This window comes from Balaenoptera ricei, chromosome 1 (genome assembly GCF_028023285.1).
Source record: "Balaenoptera ricei isolate mBalRic1 chromosome 1, mBalRic1.hap2, whole genome shotgun sequence".
NCBI lineage: Eukaryota > Metazoa > Chordata > Mammalia > Artiodactyla > Balaenopteridae > Balaenoptera > Balaenoptera ricei.
In genome coordinates, this window is record NC_082639.1 from 23,024,816 (window position 1) to 23,044,801 (window position 19,986).

The following is a 19,986-nucleotide window of genomic DNA, read 5'->3' on the forward strand; positions in this document are numbered from 1 at the left end:
CTGTCGCGTCTGCTGGAGATGACAGTTGTCCCAGATGTGCTTCTAGACACCCTCTGCCTTGTTTTGAGTTTGTTTAAACAGTTTATTTGTAAAGTTGCTAAACTTAAATGGAATATTAGGCCCACAGAAGGCAGTGGATGTACTCAGCCCTAGCGCCGCCCTTAGGAGGTGGTGAATATAGGTCATTGTATCAATACTTTATGTCTCAATCTCCACAAAACACACTACTCATTTAGTTATCGTCAGACTCTTACGAAATGCCCCGAGGAGACTTGGCTTAATTCATCTTCGAATGTCCATTAACAAGAGTGTCATTGGCTGAGCACCTGCTCTGTGCCAGGCACCTCAGGCACATCATGCCATCCTTATCACGCTCTGCAAAGTTGGGACCTGCATTTGGCAGACGAGAAAATTGAGGCTTAGAAATGTTGAGTGGCTTACTCATGGCCCCACGGCTCCGGATTAGCTCAAACCCAGCCTGAGCCCTCCACCCTTACACGAGACCCTGGATCTCTCCCTTCGGGGGCATCGGGATGCCCTGGGGTCTTGCCCACCGTGCAAGTCATCAGTCTCCCAGCTCCACCCACTCAGAGACTCCAGGGAAGGACGGGTGTCTGCCACTCAGAGGCACCAGGGAGGGGTGCAAGCAGGCCCCTAGGACATGCTGGTGCCCCGGAGTGTGAAGACCTCTGCTCTCTAATCCTGGTCTCTAAAGTGGGTGTGCTCAAGGTGTCTCCTTATCTTCCTTTAACATCTGATCATTTAAAACTTTCCATTTCACTGTCCTCTATGTGATATAATTGTGTAATACATGCACGCAATTAAAAAGTTAATATGCAGATATTGAAGGCCATCTGTCTAAAACCTTGTTCAGCTGTTTGCTGTATACTGACTAGCAATTGGGTGCTGGCAGTGTGCTGGGCACTGGCGGGACAGAGATGGATGAATCAGAAGAGACCCTGGCTCTCTCGCGTGAGATTCTCAGGCAAACCGGTTTTAGGTGGAGTAGCCTGTCCCCAGCTTGACTAAGGCTGGGTGTGGAGGGCAGACCTGGCAGCACCTCTGCTGGGCGCCCCTCTGACCCCAGATGCCCAGCAGCTCCCCTGAGGTCTTGAAGCAGAGGCAGTGGCTGGGGAGATGGCAGGAGGGAATTAGGCTAGACCCAGAGAAGTTCCAGTAGTGAGGGCTGAATGACTCTGGGAGGCTTTTTGTTATTGGTAACGTTGACTATGTTTTGGTCATTTTCATGGGAACGTGTAGGTATACAACATGTGCATGTCTTGCTATTATCCTCATATTCTGGAGGAGAACAGAGGCTTAGAGAGCCTGGCTACTCAGAGTGTGTTTTGAAGCCCAGCCTTGGCACCACCTGGGATCTGGTTGGAAATGCACAATCCTGGGCCCTGCCCCAGACCTTCTGAATCTGAATCTGCCTTTTAACAAGATCTCCAGGAGATTCGCGTGCACAGTAAAGGCTGAGAAGAGCCCGCTTAGTGCCTGGAATCACACAGCTGCTCCTTGGTAGAGTTGCAACAGAGACCCAGGTCAACTTGACCCAAGACTCAGATTCTTAACCCCTGTTGTAAACCACTGTCTGCCCAGGGATTCTTGACGTTCACACCATTTAGATCTCCAGGAATTCTTGACATTCGCACCATTTAGATCTTCAGGGGTACTCGTTGGCCTTTAAAGTAGTAGTAATAGGAATGGCTGTTACTGATTAAGTACTGGCTTAGTGCTTGGCATGGTGCCAAGCCCTTGGCATATGTAACTTTATTTACTCCTCACAACAGTCCAAGGAAGTAAATGCTATAAATATTCCCATTTTATAGATGTGATAATACAAGCATAGAGAAGTAAAGGGATTTGCCCAAGGGCACATACTTAGCAAGAGCTATTCAGAGCAGGGATTTGAACTCTGGCAGTCTGACTCCAGGGCTCCTTGGGCCTGGGAAGCCCATGGGGCCAGAGGATTTGCTGGGAGCTGTATTGAGGGTGTGAACTTGAGGCAAGTGGCCGAGCTTGGTTGTTTCTCTTGCACCGGCCCTGCAGTACTTCTTCCCTGTCCCGTGTTGCCTGCATTGATTCCCTGGGTGTCTCGTGTGGGCAGGACCTCATGGGTGGCTAAGGCCCCAGGGTGGGAATGGAGTCTGGCTGGTTCCACTTCTCAGCCTGAGGGCTCTGGGGATGGAGGACGAAGTAGCTCTTGGCCTCTCTTTTGTGGGAGATAATGTAGGTAAAGTGCTTAGCACAGTATGTGACCATAATAGGGCCTCAAAAATGTATTATTATTTTAATAAATAATTATTTTAATTATTTGTTATTGTTTTTATTATTGATTTCAAAGATTTTAAAACACATTTTATCTAAGGGCCATGAGCAACTCCTGTGCTCATTTGCTCCTAACCTGAAGCCTTCATCTGGCCACCCAAGCTCTGGGTGACTGGGGTAGTTGGGGGGGGGACATTGCCCATTCTGGTTGCCCTGAAGGGGGCTGGGATAGCTGACAAGACCCAGCCTAGGATCTGGGGTTGCTTAGGGTCTCTGGGGCTTTAGGAACAGGGCAGGGTCACCCCGAAATTTATTTGTCTTCAAACAGCAGCCGGGTTGTAAGCAGATTGTGGATAATTATCCCCAATTTATGAATGAGGAGACCCTCTAGGCCCATAAAGGAGTTGTGTCCTCCCTAGGGTCACATAGCAAAGATGGGTTTAAACCTAAGACACTGGTGTCTAAGCTGTACTTCCTTCCTTACTTGGAGACTGGGAGGACAGGGTCACCCTGGTCAGGAGGGTGGGGCAGTTCCCGGGGGAATGTGTGCAGCTTCTGGGAGAGGAGGGCAGAGGGGGCCTGAGCAAGTGAGGGGCTGCTCCCTGGGGTCTTAACACACCCTCTTCTCCTGTTCCAGGGTTACCACAGGTCAAACCACTTCATAGCCACTCAAGGTACCTGGCACCTCCGCCCATGTGCCCCTCAGTGTGCTGAGTGCCCTCTGCCTGCCTTCCTGCCTTCCCTGCTTATCTGCCTGCCTCCCATCTGTGTCTCTGTCTGTCTGAGCCCCACTCTCTGACTGGGTGTCTGGAATCTGGCCATCCGTCTCCGCCCCCTCTTTGTGTTTTTGTTTCCCTGATGTGCACCATCCACTTGTAGCTCCTGGTCCAGCTGTCTGTCTGCATGCAAAAGGGCCAGCCAGACTCGGTCCTCACGGGTGTGGATTGTGCCTCTTGGTCTGGGGGCCGCCTGGGTCCCTCTGGCTGTGTCTTCCCGCCCAGCTGTCCATCTGTCCATCCCGCCTGGAGACTTGTGCCGTGGCTCTCTAACTCTGCTTCTTGGGTTGCGCGCGGGATGAGGGGGGTCTCCTGGCAGCCCCTCCCTGATAATGCCCACCCCCAGGGCCCAACAGGCATGAGTTGGCAGTTGGTGGGGTGTGTGTGGGGTGAGCACGAAGCCCCCATTTGGGGCTCAGGAGTCTCCTGGCCTGGGGTGGTGGTGCGGGGCCGCCGTGTGCTGGGCCTGGGTGGAGACCTGGCCTCAGGGACAAGCACCCTCTGTGCCCCCAGGGCCGAAGCCCGAGATGGTCTACGACTTCTGGCGCATGGTATGGCAGGAGCACTGTTCCAGCATTGTCATGATCACCAAGCTGGTGGAGGTGGGCAGGGTAAGTGGGGCCGTGGGGGACGGGTGTGGTGGGCCGGGGGCAGTGAGGAGCCCACTGAGCCTGCCCCGCGGGGACTCCAGGTGAAATGCTCGCGGTACTGGCCAGAGGACTCGGACATGTACGGGGACATCAAGATCACGCTGGTGAAGACGGAGATCCTAGCGGAGTATGTCGTGCGCAGCTTTGCCCTGGAGCGGGTGAGTCTCCTGTCGTCACGGGGCCCTTCCCAGGCTGCCTGAGAGGTGGGGCAGAGCCCACCTCCCCCAGCCCAGGAGTGGAGGGTGGGAAGGGCACCGCTGCCTGCCCAGCAAGGCAGCTACTCGGTAACTGCTGGGAGCACCGTGGACGGGTGGAAAGGTAGCCGTCTTTGCTGGCGACTCCGAGAGGAAGTCGAGGCGATGAGGATGATGAGGATCTCAGCCCAGGTGCCGGTCCTGTTCTGTGCTGGGCGCTGTGCTAAGCCCGTTGCACATATTGTTTCAGCCCTGGAAAGCTCTGTGGGATTAGGCCTTTGCCCTTAGCCCCATTTTACAGATAAGGAAAGTGAGGCTCAGAGTGGTTACGTCACTCATGAAAGGCCACAGGGCCCGGGATGACCAGATCTTCCTAATCATGGTCCCATTTGATCGTCTGTAAAATCCTCAGAAGAAAGATAGTTTTCCCCCTTCGAACTAAGACCCGGAGAGTCAAAATGATCTCCTAGGGCTGTTGTGTAACCCAGGCGGTAGAGATGGGTGACTAATAACGCAGGTTGGGCATCAGGAAGATCCCAGCCCAACTCCTGCATGATATCTGTCTCGTCTAACCTCGGGCAAGTGGTTTCTCCTCTTTCGAGCCTTAGTTTTCTTGCCTGTACAATGAGTCATTAATACCCACCTCGTGAGTCTCGTTGGGGTGAACTGAGTTCTTGCGGTGAGATGCTCACGCCAGTGCCTGGCACACAGCAAGCGTCTGATAGACGCCAGCAGAGACTCTGACTGTTACTACTCTTGTCTCCCCAGAGAGGCTACTCTGCCCGCCACGAGGTCCGCCAGTTCCACTTCACGGCGTGGCCGGAGCACGGCGTCCCCTACCACGCCACGGGGCTGCTGGCCTTCATCCGGCGCGTGAAGGCCTCCACGCCCCCTGATGCTGGGCCCATTGTCATCCACTGCAGGTGGGGTGCCGGGAAGCCCGGGGAGAAGAGGGGCGGGGAATGGGGCTGTTGGAGGTCCCTAAACGAGACTGGGCTTGGGTCCATCCTGCTCAGAGACAGAGGACAAGGGAGGATGACCACCAGGGGCCCTTTGCCCTTTGAACTTTGGCTCCGGGGTTGGCACCCTCGTGCGCTCCCCAAGACCTGGGAAGGCCCTTCTCTCAGATGCCGAGGAGGCGCTGGAGACATGGAGGGGGTGAGGGGTTGGCGAGGCACCAGGCAGGACTGAGTTCCATTTGCTTCCTTTGAGCAAGTGTGCCCCTGGAGTCCCCTTCTGGTCTGTACCCACCTTCTCTCTTCCAGAGCAATCACTGTCCTGACTTCTAAACCGTAGATTCATTTTGCATGCTTTTGAACTTTGTATAAATGGAATCATACATCAGGTTCACTTTGGAATCTGACTTTCCCTTAACCTTATGTTTATAAGGTTCATCCATATTGTATCCTATTCCACTGGGTGAATAAACCACAATGTATTTATCCACTCTGCTGTGGATAAGCATTTCCAGCTTTGAGCTATTATGAATAGTGCTACTAAGGACATTGTATTACATGTCTTTTGGCCGACACACACACACCTTCCAGGGAGGTATGTACGTAGGAGTGGAATTGCTCTGCGTGAATGTTCAGCCTTACTAGGTACTACAAACAGTTTTCCAAAGTCGTTGCACTAATTCAAGCCGCCGGCAGCGGTGTACAGGAGATCTGGTGGCTGTGTCTTGGCCGACACTTTGCTACTGCCATTTTCAAGCTTGAGATCTTGGTGTCATCTTTGTCCTCCCCCCTCCTCTCAACTCTGCTCAACCTGGTGCTGAATGTGAGGATCCCAGAGTTGGGTCCGACCCAGCCCAGCTCTCAAGGGGCTCCCAGTTGGTGAGGGAGACAGCCACATAAACAATGACCACGGAGCAGGAAGGAAGGTTTTGATAAAAGTCCACCCAAATTGCTCTGGGAGCTCAAAAGCATGACATTTGCTAGAGGATCCACTGAGTATGTGAGTGGGTTTGAGTGCGTAGGGCTTTGAAGGATGTGCAGGAGATTTTGGGACATCCAAGAGACCAGAACATTCTTGGATTAATGTTCTCTGAGCAGCACCTTTGTTCCTCTCCCCCAGTCACAGCTGCTAAGTTGGGCTGGTTTCACATCTGCATTCTCCCTACCCTTTCTTTCCTCTTCTTCCCCAAGGCCCAGCCCCCACTCTGTCCTCTATCACATTTCACTGGAACTCTTCCAAGCAGCCTTGTCCCTGGCTCCTCCTGTATCCCCCATCCCCTGTGTGGTGTAGATGTGGCCAGGGGCCCCAGGCACCCTCTTCTCTTCTTCTGCGTGGTCCCGGGCTTCCTCCCCAAGGCCCCGACCTGACCTGGGCTGCTCTCTCCCCAGTGCGGGCACTGGCCGCACAGGTTGCTACATCGTTCTGGATGTGATGCTGGACATGGCGGAGTGTGAGGGCGTCGTGGACATTTACAACTGCGTGAAGACCCTCTGCTCCCGGCGCGTCAACATGATCCAGACTGAGGTGGGGATGCAGCCCTCTCCCCACTTCCCCTCCAGCAGGAGTGTCCCTCGTGCAGGAGCTCGAAGCCGGTGGAGTGTGTCAGAAGGGTGTCCTAGGATGTCCCCTTGTTCTTTCCCATCCCTGAACTTGGCCGGCCAGCCTCTTAGGGTCTTCCCAAACTCAGCTCCACTGTGTTCAGTTGGGTGAGGTCAAACAGCACTGGGCCAAGGTCATAGGTTCTACAGTCAAGACATAATGCTTACTGGGTTTGTCTCCTCACTAGACGTGTGACCCTGGGCTGTCCCCTCACCTTCAGAGCTTCTCGTAGGGTTGTTATGGGGATGAAATATGAGATAAGTGAGCAAACATCCCTGAAGGTTGTTTCAGGTACAGTGCGTCCAACCTGTAGTAACAGGTGGTTGGACTCCACCTCAGAGCAACCCAGCCTCAAACATGAGCTTGCCTTCCCCCTCAACCCTAAAATCTCTAACTTCTGCTCCCCTCCTGGTTCCTCATATTCTCGTCTCCTGCTCCAGGAGCAGTACATCTTTATCCATGACGCAATCCTGGAGGCCTGCCTGTGTGGGGAGACCACCATCCCTGTCAGCGAATTCAAGGCCACCTACAAGGAGATGATCCGCATTGACCCTCAGAGTAATTCCTCCCAGCTTCGGGAGGAGTTCCAGGTGGGGCATGAGTGTATGTGTATAGGTGTGGTTTGTGAGTATGTGAGTGTGTGTGTGTGTGTGTGTGTGTGTGTGTGTGTGTGTGTGTGTAGTATTGGGAGGTCCTCAGTGCTGTAGGAGTCATTGAGGGCCAAGCAGGATGCACAGAGCTGGGTTACTAGGAAGGACTTAGAGACAGTGGAGGACGTAGTGCATCCGAGAAATTAAGAGCCCAGGCTTTGAAGTCAGATAAACCTGGGTTCAAATCCTGGCTTACCTAGTTAAGAGCTGTGAATAACCTTGAACAAATCACTTTACCTCTCTAAACCACAGTTTTCTTACCCAGAAAAGAAAGATAGTTAATATTGTCCTTGCAGTCTTTGTAGTCATTAGGATTCTTTTGGTTGCAAGTGATAAAAGTCCAGCTCAGTGACTCTTGTAACTGAAAAGTCTGAGGATGGTGCAGCTTTAGTTATGGCTGGATCCAGGGGTTCAGATGATGATGTCAAGATTTAGTCTCTGTCCATTTTTGGTTCTACTTTCTTCTGTTTTTGGCTTCATTCTCAGACCCACACTCTGGCCCCTCACAGTGCCAGGCTTACGTTATCTTTGCTGTCAGAAGACTCTGGAAGAGGGCACTTCGTGCTCCCAACAGCCCCAATAAAAGTCCCAACCAGACTCTCATGTGCCCATTTCTGAGCTGATCACTGGGACCAGAGAGATGGAGCACACTGATCGGCCTAGGCCTGGTTCTGGGGGCAGGGCCAGTCTTACAATGTCACATGACTGCGATGGGAGAAGGCTGGTTCTCCAGAGAAGTTTGAGCATGGTCACTGGGTACGGAGAGACCCCAGATGTCCTTTCTACTCCAAGGTTCCCGTGAGGGTTCGGTGGTACATGCCGGGTGCCTGGCGCTCTAGGACCGGCATAGAGTGATGTCACAGGAAATGTTCTCTGTGATTCCTGGAGAAGGATGTTGAGCCCTGAGGACCATGAGAGACTGGGTTCCCTGATAGGGAGCCCCAAGAACAAGAGAAGAAATGGAGACCCCGCGAATCAGGATGCATGAGGCATGAAGGCAGGAGGGTAGGGGAGGTGACCCAGAGTCCCTGGCTTGCTATTGTGCCAGGTGTCCCTTGACAGGGCCGTGACGGAGGAAGGTGACTACCTGTGTCAGGTCCCTGGAGTCTGCTTTGTGGAAGATGTGGGGTTTCAGGGCTTAGCTCCTTGCAAGCACCTGGTAATGATCCTCATGGTGCCATCTGTGTATTGAAGGCTGTGCATGTGCCAGGCTTGATATTATCTCACTTATCCTCCCAGCAGCCCCTTGAGGTAGGCATATTATTATCCCATTTTACAGTTGAGGGAAAATGAGGCTGAGAGATACAGTAGCTTGTCTAAAGTTACACAGGTAGTGAGGAGGCAGACTCCAGTCTCCAGAGCTCTGTCCAGGCCCTGTGCATCCTGGAGACAGGGAGCCTGGATCCCTCCCTCTCTCCCTTCCCTCTGGACCTCAGTTTCTCCATCCATTAAATGGGCCTAATAACCCAGCCCCATCTCCTTCATGGGGTGGGAGGAGGCCCCACAAACACAGGAGTCACCTCCCTTTCCTCTCCCCACTCCTTGTAGACGCTGAACTCGGTCACGCCGCCGCTGGACGTGGAGGAGTGCAGCATCGCCCTGCTGCCCCGGAACCGGGACAAGAACCGCAGCATGGACGTCCTGCCGCCTGACCGCTGCCTGCCCTTCCTCATCTCCACCGACGGGGACCCCAACAACTACATCAACGCAGCCCTGACGGACGTGAGGGCACGGGGGTGGGGTGGGCTCTGGGACTCTCCCACCCAGCAGCATCTGGGAAGGTCCAGGAGCCAGGGGGACAGAGCTGAGGGCTCTGATTAGGGGGACCCTCTGCCTTTCTTGGGACCAGGCCCATTGTGTGGTCCTCCTTCCCCCAGGGATCTTCCATTCAGGGCACTTGAGCCAGTGCTCCGCCTCAGGTATTACCCTTGGCCTGAATAGAAGTCTGGGTGGTGGAGTTCAGACAGGGCTGTCTCCAGGGTCAGGCCCGGCAGAGCCTGGAGTAGGATGAGTGATTCGAGGGCTTTGACTGGGGAGGCTGGGAGGGTTTGGGGTTGGGACTTGAGATTTGATATCTGGAGCCAGGGGAGCTTGTCTTGGGGTGGTCGAGCTAGAGCCTGCCCAGGACCTGGCCTGGAGTAGTGACTTGTTCCCTGGGCCCAGCCTGGCCATGGTCTGAGGGCTCAGGAGCTGTTTAGAAGCCCCTTCCCTTGCTCCCGGCTCAGGGGACTCCACCGCCTTTATTGGGCATTGCGAGCAGAGCAGGGGCTTTAGGGTCCAGTGAATAACTCCCAGGTGCTGCTACCTGAGGGGGATGAGTAGTGAGTGTCCCCTCACTCCTTCCCAAACTGGACCCAGTTGAGGGAGAGGTGTGGGGGCCAGGCAGGTGGAGGTAAAATGTTACCGTTTTAAGAAAGCCAGTGACACTGGAGAGTGTGACTTCAGCGATGTGGCTCAGTGGACCGGCTGCTCCTTCACCCCTCAGGCAGGCAGACCCGTCCTCCCGGCCACAGCTGTCCGGCCACAGCCCCACGCGTGCCCCCTGCATCAGGGCTGGGCCTTTACTGCGGCAGGGAGAGCAGCAATTGAATGCACACCTTCTGAGGACGGGCTGGCCTGGGAAAAGAAGGGGAGGGGCCGAGCTCAGCGTGCTTGGTCCTCATCCCAAACTCGCCCATGGGAGGAGTGCATGAAGGTGGGCCGAGGCCAGGTGTGTCACCACTGGACGTCCCTCCACGTGGAAATGAGAGCTGTGGGGAGGGAGGTTCCCCTACAGCAGGGACGAGGGAGATGGGCCTTTCTTGGCCCAGTTCCTGGCCAGGGCCCCTTGGCACGCAGGTGCAGGGGACAGTAGGGTTTCTCTAAGGAGGGAAAGCTCCCACACTTGCTTCCCAGGGGCTTCCTGGAACGAGCTGAAGGCAAGTGGGGGAGCGGCCCCAGCCACTGAAGGGAGTGAGGGGAGAGGGGGCCGGAGCCCTGGGGAGGTGGCAGAGGGTGCTGGCGAGCTTTGGGTGGGGACGTAGGAATCTGTGGCCTCCCTCTCAGCTAGCTCTTTGGCCTCCGTGTGCCCATCTGCACATGGGGGGATGGAAAGGAGGCTCTCTGAGGTCCTGAGAGTCTCTGAGCTGGAGAGGGTCACATTGGCTCCCTGGCCTTGGATGGGAATGGGTGAGTAAGGTGGCGAAGCGTCCCTGGGGCCATGATATCTCACACACTTGATCCCAGCCATGCAAAGCCTATTGGCTCATGAACCATGAGTCCCAGGAGCCAGGAGGCCCTGATGCTTGGGTTGTAGTGAGCTAATCTCGGGGCCAGCTGGGGTCTGTTGTGGGTGGTTAAGTCTGCAGGGAGCTCCACTGGGTGCCCAGGCCAGAGTTTTGGAGTCTGGCTGGGCCTGGCCTTCAGGAGCTGGCAATCAGGGAGCCTTCAGTGAGTCCTGGGGAGGGGGTTGGGAGAGAAGCGCATCAGGAGAGGGAGGGGGACATGGCACAGGTGGGTCAAGGCAGGGCACCAGGAGGAGACGTGGGGCTGGAGCACTGACAGGGGGGAAGGCTGGTGCCAGCCCACCTGGAGGGGCAAGGTTGGGAGCAGGGAACAGAGTCAGTACCGGTCACTGGTCTGGGGTCCTGGGTTGGGGTCTCAGACCTTTTATCCGTGGAGTTGGAAGGGACCTAGCTATTTATTTATTCAAAAATATTTATTTATTTATTTATTTGTTTGTTTTTTAACATCTTTTTTTTTTTTTTTTAACATCTTTATTGGAGTATAATTCCTTTACAATGGTGTGTTAGTTTCTGCTTTATAACAAAGGGAATCAGTTATAAACCCCTACAAAGTTCTGGGCACAGGCCACACCCTGAAATCTCTGCCTTCCTGAACCTTGTATTTGGGGAATGGGTTGAGACGGTCAACAAACAAATATGCAATGGAATGTCAGTCGCTGGTAATTTCTACAAAAAACAACCAGGCAGAAGAAGAACTTAATGTGGGTCTTGGGGTATGTGTGTGGCAATTTTTAATGAGTTCGTAATAAGGGCCACTTTGAAGAGGTGAAGTTAAGCAAAGACCAGAAAGAAGTGAGGGAGAGAGCCATGTATACACTTGGGAAATTTGTTCCTGGCAACAGGAATAGCAGATGCAAAGGCCCTGAGGCAGGGAGCAAGCTTGGCCAGCCTCTGCCTACCATGCCCAAGCTCCCATTGCCACCCATTGGGAACCTTTTGCTGTTTAACTCCTGGGGGCCATGGGCTTGGGCATTAGAGGTCTGGGGGCTCACCCCATCAACTCAGGCCTCAGTTGCTGGCCAGCCTCCAAATTGGGCCCCTGGAGGCAGCCTGGTCCTTTGGGGGCAGAGCTGTGGTGGGCAGGGCAGGAGGACAGTCTGTTGCAGAGGCTTGGCAATGTCGGGGCACTGAGTCCTGGTTTCCCTGCAGAGCTACACGCGGAGCGCAGCCTTCATCGTGACCCTGCACCCGCTGCAGAGCACCACGCCCGACTTCTGGCGGCTGGTCTACGACTACGGGTGCACCTCCGTCGTCATGCTCAACCAACTGCACCAGTCCAACTCCGCCTGGGTGAGGGCCCCACTGGCCGGGCAGGCTGGCTACCTGCAGCCTAGGACCTCAGTGTGTTCAAGGACACATCTCAAAAGTCAGTGGTTGGAACCCAGCTCTGCCACCTACTTGCTGAGTAGGGACCTTAGATGTGTCCTACTTCCTCCCAGAGCCTCAGTTTCCTTGTCTGTAAAATGGAGCTCAGACTAGAGAAAAATAGCTGTTCTTTATGGAGCATCTGATGTATGCCAGGGACTCTGCTTTGCACTTATGGGCTTCAGGTGAGAAAATTAAGACCCAGAGAGGTGAAGTGACTTCTCCAAGGTCACATAGCTGGGCAGTGGCAGAGCTGTGCCCCCTACCCTGGGCTGCCTCCTCCCAGAGCCTCTGCTTTTTCAGTCATTCAGTGAAACTGCTCATCATGGGGGCCTTCGAGGCAGAGTAAAATTCCAGCCTCCTTACCTTCTAACTGTTTGATCTAGGGTAAGTTAATCTACCTCTCTGAGCCTCAGCTTCCTTCTCTGTGAAATGGGGACTATCACAGCACCTGTTCTCTCAGGGGTTATTGTCAGGACCATGTGAGACGTATGCTTAGCACTGTGTCACGCCCAGCACATAGCAGGTGCTCAGTACGTGGCAGGGATGAAGATGATGAGGGTGACAGTCACTTCTGAGGTTGGTCCAGACACTGGTCAGTGATTTCAGCCTAGGGGCAGCTACCCTCATTTCCTTTCAGGGCTCCCAAAGCTGGAACTCCTGGGAGGTACAGATGCCCAGCCTTCCACCCTGCATGACCATCTTCTCTAGATCTCTGGGCCCCCGCTCTCCCCAGGTCCCCATCCCAGGAGGCCCAGGAAGATTTGCTGTAAAATGAGCATGACAGCCTCTTAATGGCTGCCTGGGGAAGATTGTTAACTGGATTCTTTGCAAGTCAGGCGCTTGGTATAAATGACCTAGAACTGCAGGGTAATGGGCTCCAGCACCTGGGCAGGGAATCCCATGTGGCAAGGACCTGCCCTTGCTAAGATGGAGGCGAGGGACCCATAGGGAGTCTCACACAGATGTCATTCACTGGTCACCCATTTGCTCATTCATTCAACCACCTTTCCTCACGGGCCACACCCTGTCAGCCTGTTGGGGAAACAGAAGAACACACGGCCCCTCCCAGATCTCATGGTCCAGGGGTAAGCAGGTACAAAAGCTGATCATGACAGCAGAGGGAGAGGGCTATCATGGAGCTGGCACAGGGACAGACAGGAGCCTGGGGGGATGATGGATCAAGGAGGGCTTCCTGGAGGAGGTAATATCTGAGCTGAGATGTGTAGGAAGGGTAGAGTTAACTAGGTGAAGAGGTGGGAGATGAGTGATCCATGGAGAGGGAGCAGCATGTAAAGGCCTGAATGCAAGGAGTTGCCAGGCCCCCAGGCAAAAGAGGAAGGTAGTGTCCTCTCTTCGTGGTCAGAGAGGGAGGCAGATGGAGCATGGTGTTGTCTGGGAGGAGCCTAGGGACCATTTCACAGGTGGAGAAACTGGGGCCCAGAGAAAGGAAGAGCCTTGCTAGAAGGCTGCTAGAAGCTGGGGCCTCGGACCAGCTGCCCAGAGGACCCGTGTATGTATGTGTGGGGGCTGCTTCTCCTGTGTCCCTCCACTGTCTTGAGTCTGTGGCCTGGAGGGGGTACATTTAGGACCCTGACTGCACGGAGGGATCTTGGGGCAGGAGTCGGGGTGCTGAGCTGTGTTGCAGCACAGGGACACCTCACGTCTGTGAGCTGATGCTGGAGGGCCGAGGCAGCAAGAGAGAGGGCCGTGGGCCAGGGGTGCTGGCGTGGGTGGGGGTGATCTGAGGCCTGTCCCTGGAAGAAGGCAACTTCGTGTAGGTGTGTGTGCTGGTGAGCGTGTTGGGTGTAGCTGTCTAGTGGCACGGCAGTGAGTGTCCGTTTACCACTGTAAAGGGTTTGCCTCGGCTGACCTGAGTGTGTCAGTACAAACGCACTGGGGCGGGCGTGCACTGCGGTCTGATGGGTGAGCGGGGGGATGTGGGGGGAACTGAAGGTGAGTCTGGAGTGAATGGTGGGCCCCGGGCAAGCCCGGGAAGTCTGGGGGTGGGTGTGAGCGGCAGCTGCCCAGCCGGCTCTGCTCAGCTCCGCTCCGCTCCCTCTGCCCGCGCTCCCAGCCATGCCTGCAGTACTGGCCTGAGCCGGGCCGGCAGCAGTATGGCCTCATGGAGGTGGAGTTCATGTCAGGCACAGTGGACGAGGACTTGGTGACCCGCGTTTTCCGGGTGCAGAACATCTCTCGGGTGAGTGATCTGGGAGCTCCAGGATGAGAACCTGGGTGGGGGCTGAGTGGCTTTGAATGACCCTCTTGAGGTCCCCAGGGGGCCGTGCAACCCTTGGCACTCATGTCCCCTGGCTGATCGCCTGCACCCCCAGCTGCAGGAGGGGCACCTGCTGGTGCGACACTTCCAGTTCCTGCGCTGGTCTGCGTACCGGGACACGCCGGACTCCAAGAAGGCCTTCCTGCACCTGTTGGCCGAGGTGGACAAGTGGCAGGCAGAGAGCGGGGACGGGCGCACCGTCGTGCACTGCCTGTGAGTGCCGGCCCTCCCTCGGCTGCGGGGCGGGGTCAGGGCCCCACGGGACCGGGGCAGAGGCCAGCGTGAGAGAGGGCCTCGGGGCTGCCACCCAAACCCTGAGCTCCCAGGCAGCGCAGCCTGGACTCTGCCCACCGAGGCGAGGCTGGCCCTGCCTTCCACGGAGGAGCCAGTCACTTTCCAGGGTGTGGACTCAATCCTGAACACCCGCCCAGTGCTCTCTGTGTGATGTTTGACTTTGCCAATTTAATTAGAGAGAGTCTTGTCAGAATAGTTAGTTTAGCCCATGATACGGTAATATACTTTTCAAACCAACGGAATTCTGGTCTTTGGTCATGCCTGCATGCATGTAGCTTTTTTCATTCATTCATTCACAGATTGATTGATTCGCTCACGTCTGGGTGCAGTCACTTCTTTGCCTCCCACTTCTTCATGCTTTCAGCACTTACCCTTCCCTGTATCAGGCTGGGCACATGGGGGACAGGGGCAGGGAGCTGAGTCAGGCAGGGCCTGGCCCTCGAGGGCTTTTGGTTCTAGTGGGAGAGACCCCTTGAGAAGGGGACAGAGGGCCTAGTCCGTCCCCCATCTCCCAAGAGGAACCCCACACCCCAGGTCACAGGGAACAGTGGAGGGAGAGGGCTGGGGACTGGGGGAATGGGAGGGTCTCCGTGTGAGAGGCCATGGGTTTGACTGGGAGTGTATCTGTGTTACTAGGGGTGGCTGGTCTTCCCAGTGTTTGTTTTCCATCCTGCTCTCTGGTTTTTCGCTTAATGCTCTGCAGCCCTCTTCTGTCGCTGGCTTTGTCTCAGTGTCTTTCTCCTGGAGTGTGTCTGGCCTCCTTTCTCTCGAATCTGCTCTGTTTCTCTTGGAAGCTCTGTCTTCCTAGATACCTTCCACTTCGGATGCTAGTCTTTTATCCTCTGACTCCTCCCCCTTAACCTTCTCTTCCTGCTGCTCGCCTCTGGGCTCCCTGACTCCTCCCATCTGGGCTCCCTAACTCCTCCCTTCTGGCCTCCCTGACTCCTCCCATCTGGGTTCCCTGCCCCACCCCTCCCTTCTGGGCTCCCTAACTCCTCCCTTCTGGGCTCCCTCACTCCTCCCTTCTGGCCTCCCTGACTCCTCCCATCTGGGTTCCCTGCCCCACCCCTCCCTTCTGGGCTCCCTAACTCCTCCCTTCTGGCCTCCCTGACTCCTCCCATCTGGGTTCCCTGCCCCACCCCTCCCTTCTGGGCTCCCTAACTCCTCCCTTCTGGCCTCCCTGACTCCTCCCATCTGGGTTCCCTGCGCCACCCCTCCCTTCTGGGCTCCCTAACTCCTCCCTTCTGGGCTCCCTAACTCCTCCCTTCTGGCCTCCTTGACTCCTCCCATCTGGGTTCCCTGCCCCACCCCTCCCTTCTGGGCTCCCTGACTCCTCCCTTCTGGCGTCCCTGACCCCTCCCATCTGGGTTCCCTGCCCCGCCCCTCCCTTCTGGATTCCCTGGCCCTGCCCTGCCCTTCACCCTTGAGTTCGCTCTACCCACCAAGCCCAACCCCAAATCTTTCGTGTCTCTCCTTTAGCAATGGGGGCGGCCGCAGTGGCACCTTCTGCGCCTGCGCCACGGTGCTGGAGATGATCCGCTGCCACAACCTGGTAGACGTTTTCTTTGCTGCCAAAATGCTTAGAAACTACAAACCCAATATGGTGGAGACCCTGGTGAGGCGCCATGTACCCCTTGCCCAGCCACTTCCAACTTCCCGGTCCACGCCCGGCCAGGCCCCTCAGCACCCCTCTCCCTTATCTGGCCCCCACAGTTGGGCCTTGGGTTCTAGTCCTCTGGTGCCAAAATGTGACCCCCATTTCTCCCCTTCTCCCCATCGATGGGGCAGGGCTTATGCTTGCCCCTTCGCCCCAGTACTAGAGAGGGACCAGGCTGGTGATTCCTTCTCTCCCTCTCCCAGGATCAGTACCACTTCTGCTATGACGTGGCCCTGGAGTACCTGGAGGGACTGGAGTCAAGATAGCAGGGGCCCCTGGCCTGGGGCACCCACTGCGCACTCAGGGCCAGGCCCACCATCCCGGACTGACGAGGAAGACCCGCGCCCCCAGCTCTGCTCAGCTGCAGCCCTCACAGGGAAATCACCGGAGTGGGCGCTGGGCCATCCTGGTGCCCCCTTCCACTGTGGGCAGGGCCTTTCAGCACCTCCGTGGGCAGGCTGCGGGCCAAGGAGGAGCTTAGCAAGACTGCAGCCCAGCCCACCTCCGCGGGGTCCTGCAGGCCTGCTGAGAGGCCTGGCGCTGCCCGGCAGAGTGACAGGCTCAGAACTGCCGGCTCTGGGAGACCCAAGCCCAAGCCCCTGGATTGCATCCCAACCCTTGGCAGAGATGAGTGAGGCCCTGTAGAGCAAGTGCCAGGCCAGGATTTCCACCCAGCTTGGCTGGACATGGGTAGAGAGTGCACTGGGGCTTGGCATCTAGCATCCCATCTGGCCCAGCCCCTGAGGGTCCTGGGGAGACTGAACTCTGCCCTCATTTGCCAGTGGGCACTTCAGACTCGTCCTCCCAGGGGGAACTTCAGCTCCTTCCTCTACCCGCTGCCTCCCTGCAGCCCCGGGGATATTTTGCTCATGATCCCCACCCCCCACCCTCCATTTCTGCTTCCCTGAATGTGCTCTGAGCTTCCCGGAACCAGGATCTGCCCACCCCTACCCTGTCCCGTGTGGGGTCCCTTCCCTGCTTGACCCAATGTCTGCAGAATGAAGTCACCTCAGCCCCCACTGCCTATAACTTTCAGGCCTCACTGGCTGGGTCCTGCTCAGCCTGGGTCAGTGACAATCTGCAAGGCTGAATGACAGCCCCTGGGGTTGAGGTCCCTGTGGCTTCTGGTGAGGCTGGCCACTGGGACGCTATTAAATCAGGGGTGCTCAGCACCCCTAGAGTTTGGAGAAAGAAGGTATATTTTGGGATGGAGGATCTATGCTTTTTTTTGTTTATTTTTTAAGGGGGGTGTGGGAAGGTCTCTTTAAAATGGGGCAAGCCACCCCCCCATTCCGTGCCTCAATTTCCCCATCTGTAAACTGTAGATATGACTACTGACCTACCTCGCAGGGGGCTGTGGGGAGGCATAAGCTGATGTTTGTAAAGCGCTTTGTAAATAAACGTACTCTCTGAATGCCACAGAGCAGCCTTATGTGTGTCTGGCCGGTCTGACTGGGGCCTGCTCACCTGCCCCCAGCCTCCCAGTGCGGCGGGAGGGCCCTGGTCTGGCCTCGAATATTCCATCCATAAAATGGGAGGGGCATGGACCAGAGCATCGTTCAGGGGCCTTCCACTTGCAGAGCTGGTTCCAAGGGACCTTGGCTGTTGCTTTCTCCAGCCAAGCCTCTGAAGCACTTACTCAGACAGGGGGCTTTATCCTGAGACCGCCGAGGGCCACAGAGCTGCCTCTCAACCCCTGGGGGCCTGGATCTAGGTTGAGCTCCTTCGCGTCCAGCATGGGAAGCTCAGGCTTCAGTGTCAGGCTGATGGTCCCCACCATCTGTGAGACCCTGGGCAAATCAGCTGCCTCTCCTAGCCTTGGTTTCTCATCTGTAAAATGGGGACAATTCTATCATGATGAGCTGAGGTAGTGGTTAAGTGCCTATGTGGTGCCAGGTGTGCAGAAAGAGCTCCATTTAAAACACAACAGAGATAGGACAGAGCAGACACGTATCTCGTCGGGATGATTGTCCAGCTGCCTGAGTCCAGCCCATTCCCAGTCTCTGGCTTCCTCAGGGTGTGGAGTGGGAGGAATAGTGCACTGGTTGGCAGGGACCTGAGTCACTCCTGGCTCTGTCACAAACTTGCTGTAGGACTTGGTGAAGACACTTCCTGTTTCTGGGTCTCAGTTTCTTCATATGAAGACTGGCTCTGTGATGTACTGATTCTGTTCACACACTGGCTGACTCTGCTTCAGTTTCTCCATTGGTTAAAGGATGTGACCCATTCTAATGACCTCGCAATTCAACATCCTTTGATCTGAATTAAACAATTTTTAGACAGTTGTGATCCCATTTAGCTAAGGCAGAAACTGACCCCCTCACACTCATTCTGAACTGACCACTAAGCCTTACCTGATGGGCCACAAATGTATGTCATAGATACTGGCCAAGCAACAGAGTATAACTTGCTTTGACCAACAGAATGTGGCAAAATTGACATCAAGTGAGCTCTGGCTTCTAGACCTCAAGGGGCATTGCAGCTTTTGATTTTTCCCTCTTGGCACTCTGCCATGTAATGAAACCTGTCTTGCTTACTGGGAGATTTGAGGGCATGTGGAGAAGAACCAACATGTGGTGAATGAGGCCATCTTGGGCCCTCCAGCCTGGCTGACCTGTCAGGCGAGTGTACTTATACGATTAAATGTAGCAGAAACTGCCCAACCAACTCCCAGAACTGGAAGAGATAATTGTTCTTTCTTTTAAGCCAGTAAGTTTGGGGATTGTTTGTTATGCAGCAAAAGCTAACTGATACATATGTGTTCTGTGCAGTGGGTCAGCAGCCCTGCTTTTCCCTCCATAAGGTGCTGAGTTCCTTAAGGGCAGGAAGTGTTTCTGTGTCCATCTGAGTGTATCCACTTCTCAGCAAAGTGCTGGACTTGGAGCTGATGTTCAGGAAATGTTGGCGTGAGGGAGGGAGGGTGGTGTGGTTCTGCCTGTCTGTCTGGCCTTACTTGACCTTTCAGAGGAGCTGGGAGGGTGGGTTGTGTATTAGGAGAAGCACCAGCTCCAGAATCAACAAGCCAAGCTCCCACATCCCCCTAGCTGGTGACCTTGCTCAAGTCCCCGAACCACCCCAGGTTCAGTTTCTTAATCTAGAGAATGGACATAGCATTACCTACTTGCAGGATTGGTTGTGAAGTCTGGAGATAAAATTGTTTAAAAAGAACTAGCAGAGTCCCTGGTGACATCATTGTCCCTCAGTAAATGCCATCTCTTACCATGATACTGAAGTCTCTGGGTAGTAGACGTGGTCACCATTGCCTGTCGCTGAGCACCTGCAGGCTTTGTCTCTTACTTAATCCACATGACAGCTCTTCAAAGTAGGGGCCACTACCCCTTCATTTTAGAGGTGAGGAGACAGAGGCTGAGGGAGGCATCTCCTCACCTAAAGTCACAGCCATTGCACGGCAGAGCCCGGACTTGAACTTGAACACACACCGGGCTGCACCGGGCTGACTCCAAAGCCCGGGCCTTTAACTGCTCTGCTCTGTGCCCGTCCGGGTGGCGTTGAAAGCCAGACGATCCCTTGATGCGACACCAAATGGGTGATCTGTGGCCTGGGCGCTGATTTTCAAATGCTGTGAAATGTGTCAGAGGCAGTGGCCTCTCAGACGAGGCTGCCTGGAGCACAAGAAGACGAATGGTCCAGCCTGGCTCTGCCCAGGGCCACGGGCAGAGCAGATGTGGGGTAGAAGCCCCCGCCCGCCCCACTCCAGTAAATAGGATTTCCACAAGCACCGAGGGGCCAGCTGCCTATTGACTGCCAGGAGCTAAATTTTTTTCTTTATGTCATAATAAATCTGGCTGTAGGAACCTGCCAAGGCAATTATTACTTCTCACAGCCTCTCCGCCGGGCGCTGATTGGGACATGTTATATATCCCGGGCACCCAGGAGATGGAGCCGTGACTTTGACAGACGCTAAGGCCATTTGCAAAGCCCTAACTGAGAGCAGCGCCTGGCTGCTCCCTGTCACTGGGCTCCCAGCGACCTCTGCTTGACAGGGGC

The 19,986-nt window shown here is 55.3% G+C and overlaps 1 protein-coding gene across 2 annotated transcripts in view; it reads left to right on the forward strand.

The window, feature by feature from the left end:
* Nucleotides 1-17,399, forward strand: part of PTPRU (protein tyrosine phosphatase receptor type U) — an 83,830-nt gene extending 66,431 nt beyond the window's left edge. The window contains exons 19-30 of one of the 2 annotated variants that reach the window (XM_059917306.1): nt 2,909-2,945; nt 3,561-3,658; nt 3,739-3,855; nt 4,660-4,814; nt 6,237-6,372; nt 6,888-7,037; nt 8,646-8,819; nt 11,531-11,671; nt 13,824-13,949; nt 14,083-14,240; nt 15,801-15,936; nt 16,182-17,399. In XM_059917306.1, the coding sequence (XP_059773289.1) occupies nt 2,909-2,945; nt 3,561-3,658; nt 3,739-3,855; nt 4,660-4,814; nt 6,237-6,372; nt 6,888-7,037; nt 8,646-8,819; nt 11,531-11,671; nt 13,824-13,949; nt 14,083-14,240; nt 15,801-15,936; nt 16,182-16,244 (1,491 nt within the window). In that variant the 3' untranslated portion in view covers nt 16,245-17,399. The remainder of the gene's footprint in view (nt 1-2,908; nt 2,946-3,560; nt 3,659-3,738; nt 3,856-4,659; nt 4,815-6,236; nt 6,373-6,887; nt 7,038-8,645; nt 8,820-11,530; nt 11,672-13,823; nt 13,950-14,082; nt 14,241-15,800; nt 15,937-16,181) is intronic. The other variant, XM_059917317.1, reaches the window with a different exon arrangement.
* The last annotated feature ends 2,587 nt before the right edge of the window (nt 17,400-19,986 follow it).